This window comes from Hypanus sabinus, chromosome 10, assembly GCF_030144855.1.
Source record: "Hypanus sabinus isolate sHypSab1 chromosome 10, sHypSab1.hap1, whole genome shotgun sequence".
Lineage (NCBI taxonomy): Eukaryota > Metazoa > Chordata > Chondrichthyes > Myliobatiformes > Dasyatidae > Hypanus > Hypanus sabinus.
In genome coordinates, this window is record NC_082715.1 from 57,987,318 (window position 1) to 58,000,340 (window position 13,023).

Here is a 13,023-nt window from a genome sequence, read left to right on the forward strand (position 1 = left end):
AAGAGAAGCATTTACATACTCATAACAAGGACAAATGAAAATTCTGGTTTTGTCTTGAAGCACACAGAAGCATGGCAATGTACTTCTATGCTGGAAGTTTTGTATGAAGTTTGGGGCACCTTGTGTGGGGACGGATTTCACATCATTGCAAATTCTGCGGTGCAGATTCACTGTTCTCAGAAATGAAGCGAGACTTGAGAATTTACAGGTCTGATACTAGAGGTGCAAAGTTTAAAGTGTAACCCAACAAGGGTGCTCTACAAAATATGAAAGGTCATTATGGAAAAGCAAAAATCCTGTTCCCAGACAGTGAATGGTTAGATTAAGAAATACTCTACTACCAATAGTGGTTGAGACAATTTATTTTAGAAGATTATTAGCTACAGAATGAGTTAATCTAGCAAATTATACTCTCGGATGTGTTCTCATAAAATGCTCAGAGATATATCCCTTCCCAAATAGATTTAACAACATGCCTTGCAAACTAGGTGGGCTTAAGATCAGATTGGCTTCTCTGATTCTCTCATATTTTTAGTTCAACTAATATGGCGTAATTCCATACTTAATTAACCTTTCTTTCATAAACTGGACTGTAGGAGAAAATATTTTTCTCTATTTTCATTAAAAAGTTGGGAACAGCACCAGTGATAGCTCCTTTTCTGCTTCTCAGGTGCCTGGCATCTGCTGCAAATAAATGGAGAAAGCATTGCCTGTTCAGAAGGATGGCAGCTATCACTCTATAAGGACACTTTCAATGAGCCATTTTTTCTGTGTTGGAAGAGATAAGAGACCAGAGGGAATCTGGATCTGGAGTTCACCGACTGGAGTCCAAACATTCTTTGTGAATACCTGGAGACATCAGGCCAAATCTGCAAAGTTCCCCGATATGATTATAAAATGCTCCCAAGGAATGGTAAAATGAAATAGCACAGAATATTGAGTCAGTAGCTAATACAATACAGACACTGCTCAAAAACACTAATAAACGCACAGGTCCTCCTAAATATTTGTTCAAATACAGGTATCAGATCATCTGGTTTTCATTTTTAGTTAATTAATGAAGTACAATTAATTACTACTGCTTCTTCTTGAAATGTTAGGTCCAAGTAGAAGCAAAACTCATTTTCATTTAACAGCAATTGAGTGAGGCTTTCTCTGAAATTAAAATACACGATGATGATAGCCATTGAAATTGTATCAATAATACAGCAAATGATTCACAATTTATATCTTCTCATTCCATAGCACGTTTTTTTATACTCCCAGTTTACCTAATCTGTTACTTATAATTCAATGGCTGAGCATGGAATAATGACAGCAGGGCTGTTCAGAAGTCAGCAATTTAACACAGGGGATTGTACAAAAATAGATCAAAGATTAAACCATATTAGTTAAAACTATGCCAATCACAGTAATAATTTAAATTTAAATTGCCCCTATATACTTCTTGAGTGTGTTTTTCTGTCGGAGATCCCTAACGAGCCACAGAATTCACATTCAAACTGGACATGCAAATGTGAATGTGGAAATAATTTTCCTTTAAATGAAAGCCCTTGATATGCTAACGTGAGGTCATTCCAAGCAGCACAAAGAAATACCTCACTAAATTGTTATCGAATATTAAACACAGAACATCAGGTATATTAAAGTCATGAAGTCGTACAGCACAGAAATAGGCCCTTTGTGCCTAACATGTCCATGTTGACTTTTCTCTTGGATTAGCACCAATCAACACCACGAGCTGGGATGATGGCAGAGCAACAATGGCTGGTGTTTCTGGGGACAATTCGGAAGTCACAGGATACATACAAAAATATTCTAAAGGCAGTACAAGGCAACTGTGGCTGACAAGGAAAGTCAAAGACAGCATAAAAGCAAAAGAGAGAGCATATATAATAGCAACAATTAATAGGAAGTTAGAGGATTGAGAGGCTTTTAAAAACCAACAGAAGGCAACTGGAAAAAAGCCATAAGGAGAGAAAAGACAAAATATTAGCTAATAATATCAAAGGATACCAACAGTTTTTTTTTCAGATATGTAAAGAGAAAAAGATAGGTGAGATTGGATAGTGGTCTGCTGGAGAATAATGCTAGAGAGGTAGTAATGGGGGCCAGAGAAACGGCAGATGAACTTAATAAGTATTTTGCGTCAGTCTTCACGACGGAAGACAGTTTTGGCCCCTTGTCTCAGAAAAGATGTGCTGGGATTGGAGAGGGTCCAGAGGATGATTCTGGGCATGTAGAGGTCAAGCACATGAGGTGCATTTGATGGCTCTGGGCCTGTGCTTGCGAGGGCTTAGATGAATGAGGGGGAATCTCACTGAAACCTACCGAATATTGAAAGGTCCACAAAGCCATCAATTCTGCTATCCAAATCATTGACATATATAGTGAAAAGACGCGGTCCCAACACTGACCCCCGCGGAACACCACTAGTCTCCGGCAGCCAGCCACAAAAGGACCTCTTCATTCCAAATCATTCAATGATGCCTGACGCCCTGAGTTCCTCAGCACAGTGTGAGTGTTCTTTTGGATTTCCAGCATCTGCAGAATCTCTTGACTTTAAAACATTAAATATATAACATTTACCTTAAATATAAATTTGCCTTTTGTATCAAATATAGAACATTATGGAAACCAAAATATGGAGATGATTGGGTCTATCACATCTGGGACAGCCCTTTATAAGTGGTAACCAATTAGGCCCACTCTCACATCCTCCTTACTGTAGCCTTAGAAATAGGTTTCTAAGACTTCACAAGTAGTTCCAAAAAATATCTATCTGTATTTAAAACAAAATTTCCTGGTCCTTTTCCAAGTACTTTAAACCAGTGTGTGCTGATTGCTGACATTTCCATCAATCTCTCATTGCCTACTAAGCTCCGGCAACAGCTGAAAAGAGCTCTATGTGGTCCATAGTTAGCAAGGGGAATGGCAAAGCCTTAAATTTATACTAAATCAAAGCAAAATATTGTCAGACATCTGAAATAACACCAGAAAATGAGGGAAAAGAAAGATACACGAATTTCTCAGCTCAACCACCTTCTATCACAATGCAAAATAAAATCATCAACCTCATTAGTTTAAAAAAAATAAAAATGCTAGCAGAACTCAGCAGGCCAGACAGCATCTATGGGAGGAGGTAGTGACGACGTTTTGGCCCGAAACCCTTCATCAGGAGTCACCGCTACGAGACCGGTGGGGGCTTGTGTGTGTGTCCACCCTTGCCTGGGTGACAAGTCCACCATGGAACAGTCTAGCTAAAGGATGGAGGGGTCATACGTGAATGGCCACAACAACAACGCATCGATGGATCAAGATCATAAAGGAAAGTCGGCAAGTCAATAGCTGTTACTGTTTTCTCTGTCTCTCTCTCTCTCTCTCTCTCTCTCGCCAACCATTGCAACACAGTGACCAACAACTACCGCAGCCTGCATGAACTGAACTGAACTTTATATTTCCATCAGACAATTCATTATCCCCTAGACAACGATAGATCTTATTTCTTATTGATTATTATTATACCTGCACTTTTAGGTTTAGTATTGATGATGTATATTATCTGTATATTTGCATTGATATTATTTTTGTGTATTTTTACTAATAAGTACTGTTAAAAATAGTATCACCAGACTCCAACAGATACTCCTATCTTTGCTGGTAAGACACCCAGTTACGGGGTTTGTAACAGTAATGATTTCCTATCAATCACTGAACCATTAATGTACAATAGATATCCCATGTCCCATAGTCAGTAAAAGGTGCAAAAAATTTTCTTAAGGTGAATTGAGATACTTAAACTTAATTTAATATTGCCAATTTTCCTAGAACTATTTCTGTCATAGAAAAATAAACAGGCATGATCAATATGTCTCACAGAAGCCTACTTCAGAAGAGCATGAGTAGATTGTAAATGGGAAAAAAAGATATGCTTACAACCTGCTCTCATTAGCATGAGTGAAGTGTTTTAAAATAGCAAGTGTGAAAGTCTATATCCATTTCTTTTTCCAAAAGTTTTCTCAAGAAACGGCTAAAGCATTTAGCAGTAGTTGAAAATCAAGGGACTGCAGATGCTGAAAATCTGAAAGCCACTGTATGTAGGTGGTGGGAGGAGTGAATGCTTATGGTCATGGATGGAGTGCCAATCAAACAGATTACTTTAATCTAAACAGATAGTTGATGATGCAGTACTCAAGGTAATGACAAATGTATAATATTCCTGACTTGTGCCTTGTAGATGCTAGTAAGACTTGGGTTTCATGAGACTCTACTGCAGGATACTCAATCTCTGATGTATTCTTGTAGCCAAGGTATATACGTGCCTAGTCTGGCTGAATTTCTGGACTAATGATAACCCCAAGGATATTGACAATGTTTGATTCAATAATGGCAATATCAAGGGTAGATAATTAGACTCTCCCTTGCAGGGTTGTTGGATCTAACTGTGTCAACAACACAATATTCCAAAAGTCATTATACAGATGTCCTAAACAGCTTCTGGAATGACGAAGATCCCTTTTTACCGTCTATTGCAATGTCTGATGTAGGATGAAGAAAATGAGTACACATTTTAGGAGACTACATTCAGACTGAGTCAAGTCTTTATCTTGTACAGCAATTAATACTTACAAATTGCTAAAGATAAAGAAATTAATAGAATGACAAAGAGAAAAGGTGTGACAGTAGAACATAATATTTAATGGCATTATCAATACAAGGGCAGGATGGATAATCACAATAAATATTACAGTCCATTATTCAACTGAATAATGCACTGAAATCTGACTGTAGGAAATAGCAAATGACCCATTTTACAAGCAGCCCACTCAGCTCCTTAATCAAACCATGTTATTTAAACACTTGTTTAAAGTGAATAGTTAGAGATTGCTGTGGTGACAACAGTTTAATCTCTTGAAGTCCTCAGACAGCTAGTACTTGTTTGTGATACTATATTTTATAAACCAAACTAGACAGAATGCCAGACGAGAGCCAGTTGCAATAATTTGATCGCAAAGCTAACCATAAAATGTTTCCCTAATAGGACTTAAGATGTATTTATTGCCTTCTGCAGGAAAGAAGTGTCAGAAGAGGTTGGAATGAGATAAATTTAAATATATAATAAGTTGCATTTAATTATGCAAATTAAGTTGAAGATTATAAATGAAGGTCTGTTTGTTTCTCAAAGTGGGATATGTGATCTTATAAAGCTGCAATAGTATCATGCCACTGATTCCAATGGCTTTACACAGAGCACAGTTCGGGAAAGCTAAAAAAAAGGCAAAAATCATCTTAGGCAGTTTCCAAGCAACAACAACCAACATGAATATAGTGTTTTTAACTAGAAAGGTTGATATTTAAATAGCTTGTTTAATACAGTGGAACATCTATGGAATATCATACTTGCAAACAAAAGTTGACAAAATTAATTTTAAAAATTTCATAGATACAAATCTTATGCTGGAGAAACATAAACAATAAAGATCCTTGTTTTTGAAGTTTACAACAATAGATAATTGCAAAACTACTGGATGATCCTACTTCTAGACAGGTATTTGCTTAATGACATCTTTTTGTCTCTTGGGCTGCTTTGCAGTTTCAAGGAATGATGTTCAGCCACATGGTGCTATATTTTTCAACACTATGTGTATCAAAAATGATTTTCCTTTTAAGACGGAACAGAATTATAATGTTCCTGGGTCAAATTGCATCATACTAGAAATCTGGCCAACTTGGCATGTTGTGAATCAGATTGCACAGATCAACTGTTGGTGTACACATGATTATATAATTTTCCCATAGCAATACGCACAAAATGCCGGAGGAACTCAGCAAGCCAAGCAGCATCTCGGAAAAGAGTACGGTTGACGTTTCAGGCCGAAACACTTTGGCAGGACAGGGTCTCGAAGGGTTTTGGCCCGAAATGTTGACTGTACTCTTTTCCCAGATGCTGCCTGGTCTTCTGAGTTCCTCCAGCATTTTGTGTGTGTTGCTCAGATTTCCAGCCTCTGCAGATTTTCTCTGGCTTGTAATTTTCCCATAGAACTTTTTTTTTTAAATCATTTAAAGAAATTAGGTTCTGTTCTGATGTTTTGAGGATTCTCAGCACAATCAGATGTTCATAGTGCTGCTCACTCTGCATCAGTATGACTTAAAAGGAATCTTTGCAATACATGTCCCGGCTCAAGGCTTGAGAACGTAGTATAACTTTAACTTAATGCTAGTTTGCCCAGTCCATGTATCCACTGCCCTCATCTGCCATTAGTTCCTGCAAAATCACAAGCCTCACTTGCTATCCCACACCCACCAATCACCTAACACCTCTCTGCAGCTTTGATTGTCCACTTCTTTGACCCAGATCTGCTGAAATTACCCTTATATCCCAATCTCCTTACCTGAATCCCTATACTCACCTGGGAACTTCACTCCCCAGATTTCCCAAAGCAACAACCATCATCATTCGAATCCCCCTAACACACCAATATCTTACCCTCTCTGACACCATTCATGAACCATGAACCTCTTCACCATCCATATTTTGTTTTCCCCTTCTGCAGCTCAGTCATCTGGAATTTACCTGTTTTGCTTTTTGCATGTTGCACCAGTGAAGGAAGGGACTTTAACAATTCAGTTTAATAGTTCCCATTGTTTGGATTTCAAATACTACAGCATTTGCAAATAAAAGGCCTCTGACCAAATATGCCATTGTCGCATGATGCAGCAGGCAATTAACACATCTCTGCAAGTGCTGTTGAATGTGTTCCTTCTCTGTGCAGTGGGATAATGTAACTGACTCTCATGTTTTGGAATATGACATAGAAATAGGGACGTTGTTCTGGGTTTGATATTCATAAAAACCTCCCTTACCCCATATATCCTTCTGTGTGAGAGTCTGGTGCTGCCCTTGGGCCACTGAATAAACAAAGGAATTTTGCAAAGAAACATAAATTGCATAATATGGGTGCAGCCTCCAAGTATATGGGTATTAAATATTAGGATTACGTGAAACTTAATTCTGAAACTGTGTGATTCAAAGACAAAAGATCAATTTACTTATCAGATAGTTACATTTCTTTACATAGCACAAAGCCTTTGTGGCCCAAATGCTTCAAAGGAAGAAAGAACAGGAGCAGGATAAAACCCATGTGCCCATTTAGAAACATGCAAACATAGAAAACCTACAGCACAATACAGGCCCTTCAGCCCACAAAGCTGTGCCGGACATGTCCTTCTTAGAAATTATCTAGGGTTACCCATAGCCCTCTATTTTTCTATGTACCTGTCCAGGAGTCTCTTAAAAGACCCTATTATATCCGCCTCCAACACCGTCGCTGGCACTCACCACGCTCTGTGTGAAAAAACTTACCCCCTGACATCTCCTCTGTACCTACTTCCAAGCACCTTAAAACTGTGCCCTCTTGTGCTAGCCATCCCTTTGATCCACATCCCTTGATTCTCTTAGTTTTCTTTGATCCAAGAAATCTATTGATCTCAGCTGGGGTGATATACTGTATCTGGTGCTCCCGATGTGGCCATTTATACATTGGGGAGACCCGCCGCAGACTGAGAGAACGTTTTGCCGAACACCGGCGCTCAGTCCTCCAGCAGTGGCGGGATCTCCCTGTGGCCACACACTTCAATTCCACAGACCACTTCCACTCCGACATGTCTGTCCATGGCCGCCTCTACCGTCAAGATGAGGCCACACGCAGGTCGATGGAGCAGTACCTTATCTCCTGCCTAGGTAGCCTCCTTCCTGCCGGCATGAACATCCAACTTCCAACTCATTGACCTCCGTTGATACCCCTGCCCCCCATCCCTATCTATTATTTTAGTCTGGTTCTCTTTCTCTCTCTTGTTCCCCCCTCAGTATAATCTCTCCCCCCCAGCCCTACCTTTCTTTCTCTTTTATTTCCCATAATTCTCCACCTTTCCCCTAGCCCATTTCCCTCCAGCCTAACACTTCCCAGCTCTCTACTTTATCCCTCCCCCCACTTCTTATTCCCCCTCGACCATCCCATGTTACTTCACTCCTGATGAAGGGTTTCGGCCCGAAACGTCATTATTACCTCCTCCCATAGATGCTGTCTGGCCTGCTGAGTTCTGCCAGCATTTTGTGTTTTTTATTAGATGAACAATACTTGTTTTTTGTATAACTGGTATCAGGATCTTAATTACACACAAGGTTCATAATAATCATTACGCGAATCTCTCCAAATGAGCATTCCCACTTGAGTATTCTTGCAATCACAGCAGAGGGCTACAAGGAGAAATGTCTTGGAGGAACCAAATGAATGATGCATTCAAAATACAGATTTTACAGTTCAATAGGCAAAAGCTAATTATTAACATATCTTTGTTGCATTATTCAGTCTGCTGGTAGAACCCAAGGTGCGTACTCTAAGATCTTCAATTAATAAACAACTTATATCAACTCAGGATTCTTTTTAAATGCTCAGCAGGTTGAGTGATACTTAAAAGAAAAATATCAGTGCACTTTTGGAAGGGAAAACACCCACAGAATGAGCACAAAAAAATGATGAAGGGGAGAAGTTGAGTAGCCTTTGGAAAAAATTACGTAAGCTTTATCTTTTAGTTTTCTTCAGAAGGGGGTGAAAAAAATATAACAAATATCTTCACACACAAAATGCTGGTAGAACACAGCAGGCTAGGCAGCATTTTGTGTGTGTTGTTGTTTGAATTTCCAGCATCTGCAGATTTCCTCGTGTTTGCGCTTAACAAGTATCTTCTAAGCTTTCGACCATGATTGCCTAGTCTCCGAGATGGACACCACTCACATTGTACGTACATACTGTGGTTATCAGAGTTGTCGAGCTCTGTGGCTGGCCACTCCATATTGACCTTTTTGTTCATCTACACTGAGAATCGTTATGTTTTCTTTTACTAGGGAAATGAGGGAAATTTCAACTGTGTAATGCCTTTCAGGGGCTTAATCCCTCTGGAGTCAGCTATGATGTTTCAGGTTTCTTGTTCAGACAAGTAGAAAGAGTGTCTGTACTTTGAATGCCACCGATTATTTGTATCTTTTAGATTTCTCTTGTGATTCATTCTTTTAATAATCCAAGTGGCAACATTCATTCCTTTCCCCCTTTCCTCTGTATTCCAACAAGAGGCACCATGACTTTACATTGTGACATAAAATGGAACACATTTTGGCAGAATTCCATTCTTTCACAACTGTGAACCATTTTTGGAATTTGACAACTTAATTTATACTCCTACAATAGGGCATCTAGAAACAGAAAACCCATGTTTAAGAATACAATTAAGTTTATAAACAAACCACAATGAAGGTTGTAATTCATGTGTTCATTCTGGTTTACCAAATAAATGAACTTCCAAATAAACAAACAAATAAATAAGCTACAGTACATTAATAAAATCGACAGAAGGACCGTAAGCAAAGAAGTTGCATAAGAAACTTCTAATATTTTCTTTTCAATGAGAAATTTCATTAGCTAACGTGATAAAAAATAATCATCTGTGGAAAAGTTCTTTGCAGCCCTCTTATATAAAACTGTCATCAATAACTTCAGAAACAAGAGAAAATCTGCAGATGCAGTAAATCTTTGCAACACACACAAAATGCTGGAGGAACTCAGCAGGCCAGGCAGCATCTATGGAAAAGAGTACAGTCAATGTTTCAGGCCAAAACCCTTCAGCAAGACTGGAGAAAAAACGCTGAGGAGTAGATTTAAAAGGTTGGGGGGAGGGTTCTGATTACAGTATTCTCTCTGGGAGAAACTGCTTGCTGTCTGCTGCAAGGGATAAGCAAGGAGGAAAAAATGAAGTTGAAACTCTGAGAGTGCTTTTCCACATATGGGCTTAGCAACAGGCCAATGTCAGTTTCTCTGATTCTTACCTGTCAGCCTACATCACCAGTGCCCTCAATTGCAATCCTTTGTGTTTCCTAACCCAAGGCAAAACAGACACACCAGAGGTAAAGGCACATGAATACACAGTTGGACTGGAGAGCTCACCACAGGACCTTATGCTTTAGGTTAAACTCCAGCACAGAAACTTTATGTTGACTAACTATTGCATCCATTAAAATTAATTTTATATCCTAGAATTTTCTGTTCGATATGTGCATGAAGGTTTTACGATAGCAAATTCCTTGTTTTGTATAATTATGCAGCCAGTTATATCACCATTCAAATTCAAATCAATTGTTGAGGTCCAACAATCTAACAATGTCTTTATATTTCTCAAGTGATCATTGCCAATCTACTTTTAAAAGGGGCAGCATACCCGTTTATGAGTGCAGTATGGTACAGTCCAGAAACAATTGTGGAAACAGGCAACAGAGAGTATCAATAGATGGTGGCATGAGAGTTGGGATTCATTTCCAACAGATGTCTGAGTTTAAGAAAACCCGGATATTGCAGTGGACATTATTCCTTCCTGCAGCATGAACTTTCTCCCTTGCTGTGTTACTGTGCTGATGTCAATGATTTTGTTGTCCAAATCTAGTCTATTAACATCAGAATCATAGATGTGAATCATGGAAGGAGGCCACACGAGAGCAATGCAGCTCGTCTCTCTCTCCTGCCATCTCCCCACAGGCCTACAAATTCTCTTCATCCATCCTGCTTCCACCTGCACACGCAGACTAAATCTACCGCCCCTGACCGTGCATTCTATATCACGGTTGCTCATCATCTAGTACAAACAGATGTGAATAAAATCTTGCTATTGGACCTCATTGTCAATGGATTATGCAATATTTAATCACTATCTGAAAAAGTAATGGAGGTAGTGCTTCACGCCATTAAGGTTAGTGCAGGTGGGATTGTAACACCCTATGTCCATCTCAGATGGAAAGGATGTGGCAGACACGGATACAGTGACGTACAATGTCAATTCAAAAAGAAGCAACTTCAAAAGATGTAAAGGGATGTAATTTATCAACGGGCTCTGTTGCCCCAGTGTTGTAAAAACAAATTGAATGAATGGCTTTGTCATTAATCTCTGGGATGCCTTCAGTCTCAAGAAGGAATGTACAAACCTTCACAAAAAGAAAACCCAATCATTTACCTATCAGGATCCCCAGCAACAGTTGCAGAAACTCAGAAACACAGCACTATTTACAACAGGGTAATAAAAGTCCACTAAAAGGAATAATTATACAGATTTTCCCAGCACACATTAGTTTTAACAAGAGATAATTTCCAACTGAACACATTTTCTAAGTGATCAAAATATAACAATTCTGAGATCACACATAAATACTGATACATATCAATTCACATCAGTTATTCCTCTCCTAAATATGTGAACTTGAATGGGATTACTCAACTGTGCCATTTTAAAGGTTTGGTGTTTGACATTGAGTTATTGGCTGCTATATTCAGCTGTAGCTGGAACTTAACGTAAAAGTGGAAGCACCCTTATCACCTTAAAGATAGTCAGAGGCTATGGGAGATTACACGAATCCTCTGGGATACTGCAAGTTAAGGTAAACACCATGCAAACATCCAAAATTCCACACAGCAAACCGGACACTGTACTTCAGAGTCAAAATTCCCTGTTTTGAGTGACTTTCTGCCTCATCAGTTATCTTTCTAAGTACACTTAAATGTGGAGTGTTAACTTTGATTTATGCTCTATTCATTGAACAACGCTACAGGACATACTTTACCAATTGTATTTCTCATTTAGGCTCAGTATGACTGAAGAAACCACTCAAATTTTTTTTAAAAATCTTGCCAGGACTAAATGGTAAACCTCGAAGTGTGTTGCCTGCCTGGTGTGTCACTGTGAGAGTCCTTACACAGCAACTTAAGACAATAAAAAACAATTATATAGGAGCAGAAATGGGCCATTCAGGTCTGCTCTGACACTCAGTCATGACTGATTTTTTTAAAAAAATTAGTTTTCTGTCTTCACCCTGCAACTCTTATCTCCATATTAATCAAGAACCTTCAATTCAACTAATGTTTTAAATACACCCAATGACTTAGCCTCTTCAACCCTCCATGGTAATAACCTTTACAGATCCTCCGATGAGATTTCTCCTCGTTTCAGTTCTAAAGGAACACTTTGTTCTAAAGCTATACCTTCAGACCCTAGATTTCCTAATTAATGGAAAACCCTCTCTGTATCCACTCCATCCAGGCTTTTTGGTTTTCGGTTGGTTTCAATGAGATTCTCCCCTCATCCTTGCAAACTCCTGGCCTAGAGCTATCAAACACTCCTCATATATTAAACCTTTCATTCCTAGGATTATTTTTGTGAACTTCTGGACTTCCTCCAAGACCAGCACATATTTTCTTAGATATGGAGCTCAAAATTGCTCATGCTATTGCAAATGTGTTCTAACCAAAAGCCTCAGCAGTAGTTCCTTGCTTTTATATTCTAGCCCTCTGGAAATAAATGCTAACATTGTATGTGTCTTCATTAATGAACTGATTTCAATTTCACCCCCATTTAGGGAATAGTCTACACCTTTATTTTTTCTGCCAAGTGCATAACCCCACAATACCCTGTGCCTAGCCCTCACAGTTCCTTGGTTTTGGCACGCGAGAGTAACTTACATGCATCTCTGCCCCTCTTAATGGGAATTCATTGTGGATCACGATTCCTGATAGAACGTAGGAATCTGAGGTGCAGAGGGGTACAGGATCAGGATATTCAGACAGCAGGCTATTTTTTCCAGAGGGGCTAGAGATGAAAATTGACATCTTTGAGGTTGTTCTGTGGAGAGGGGATTCGGCTGCCTTATTGTTTTCCCTCCCGTCTGTCCCGCCCTTAGGCTGGATTGGTGAACAGAAACTGACGTGTTGTGGTTGTGTTAATATTTATTCCCAAAAAAGAACATTAAAAAAGTCGAAAGTGGGGGTGGGAGGTGGTTTAGAAGGAATCTGTGAGGGAGAAGGTGGACGTTCAGGGATGCCGACGGACAGCGAGTGAAGAATCGCGCGGCGATGGGTGCCAGCGGCAGTAAGTGGAGGAAGGCGGCGGTGGGACCCCCGCTGCCGGCTGAGGAGGCGAGTGCGGGCGGCA

General features: G+C 39.4%; 1 protein-coding gene across 2 annotated transcripts in view; it reads right to left on the reverse strand.

Moving 5' to 3' along the window:
- The window catches only part of LOC132400676 (ribonucleoside-diphosphate reductase subunit M2), a 30,432-nt gene extending 17,727 nt beyond the window's left edge, over positions 1-12,705 (reverse strand). The window contains exon 1 of one of the 2 annotated variants that reach the window (XM_059981894.1): positions 12,555-12,705. In XM_059981894.1, coding sequence (XP_059837877.1) covers positions 12,555-12,701 — 147 coding nt within the window. In that variant the 5' untranslated portion in view covers positions 12,702-12,705. Of the gene's footprint in view, positions 1-8,066; positions 8,083-12,554 lie in introns of those variants that run through there. The other variant, XM_059981895.1, reaches the window with a different exon arrangement.
- Positions 12,706-13,023: the final 318 nt, after the last annotated feature.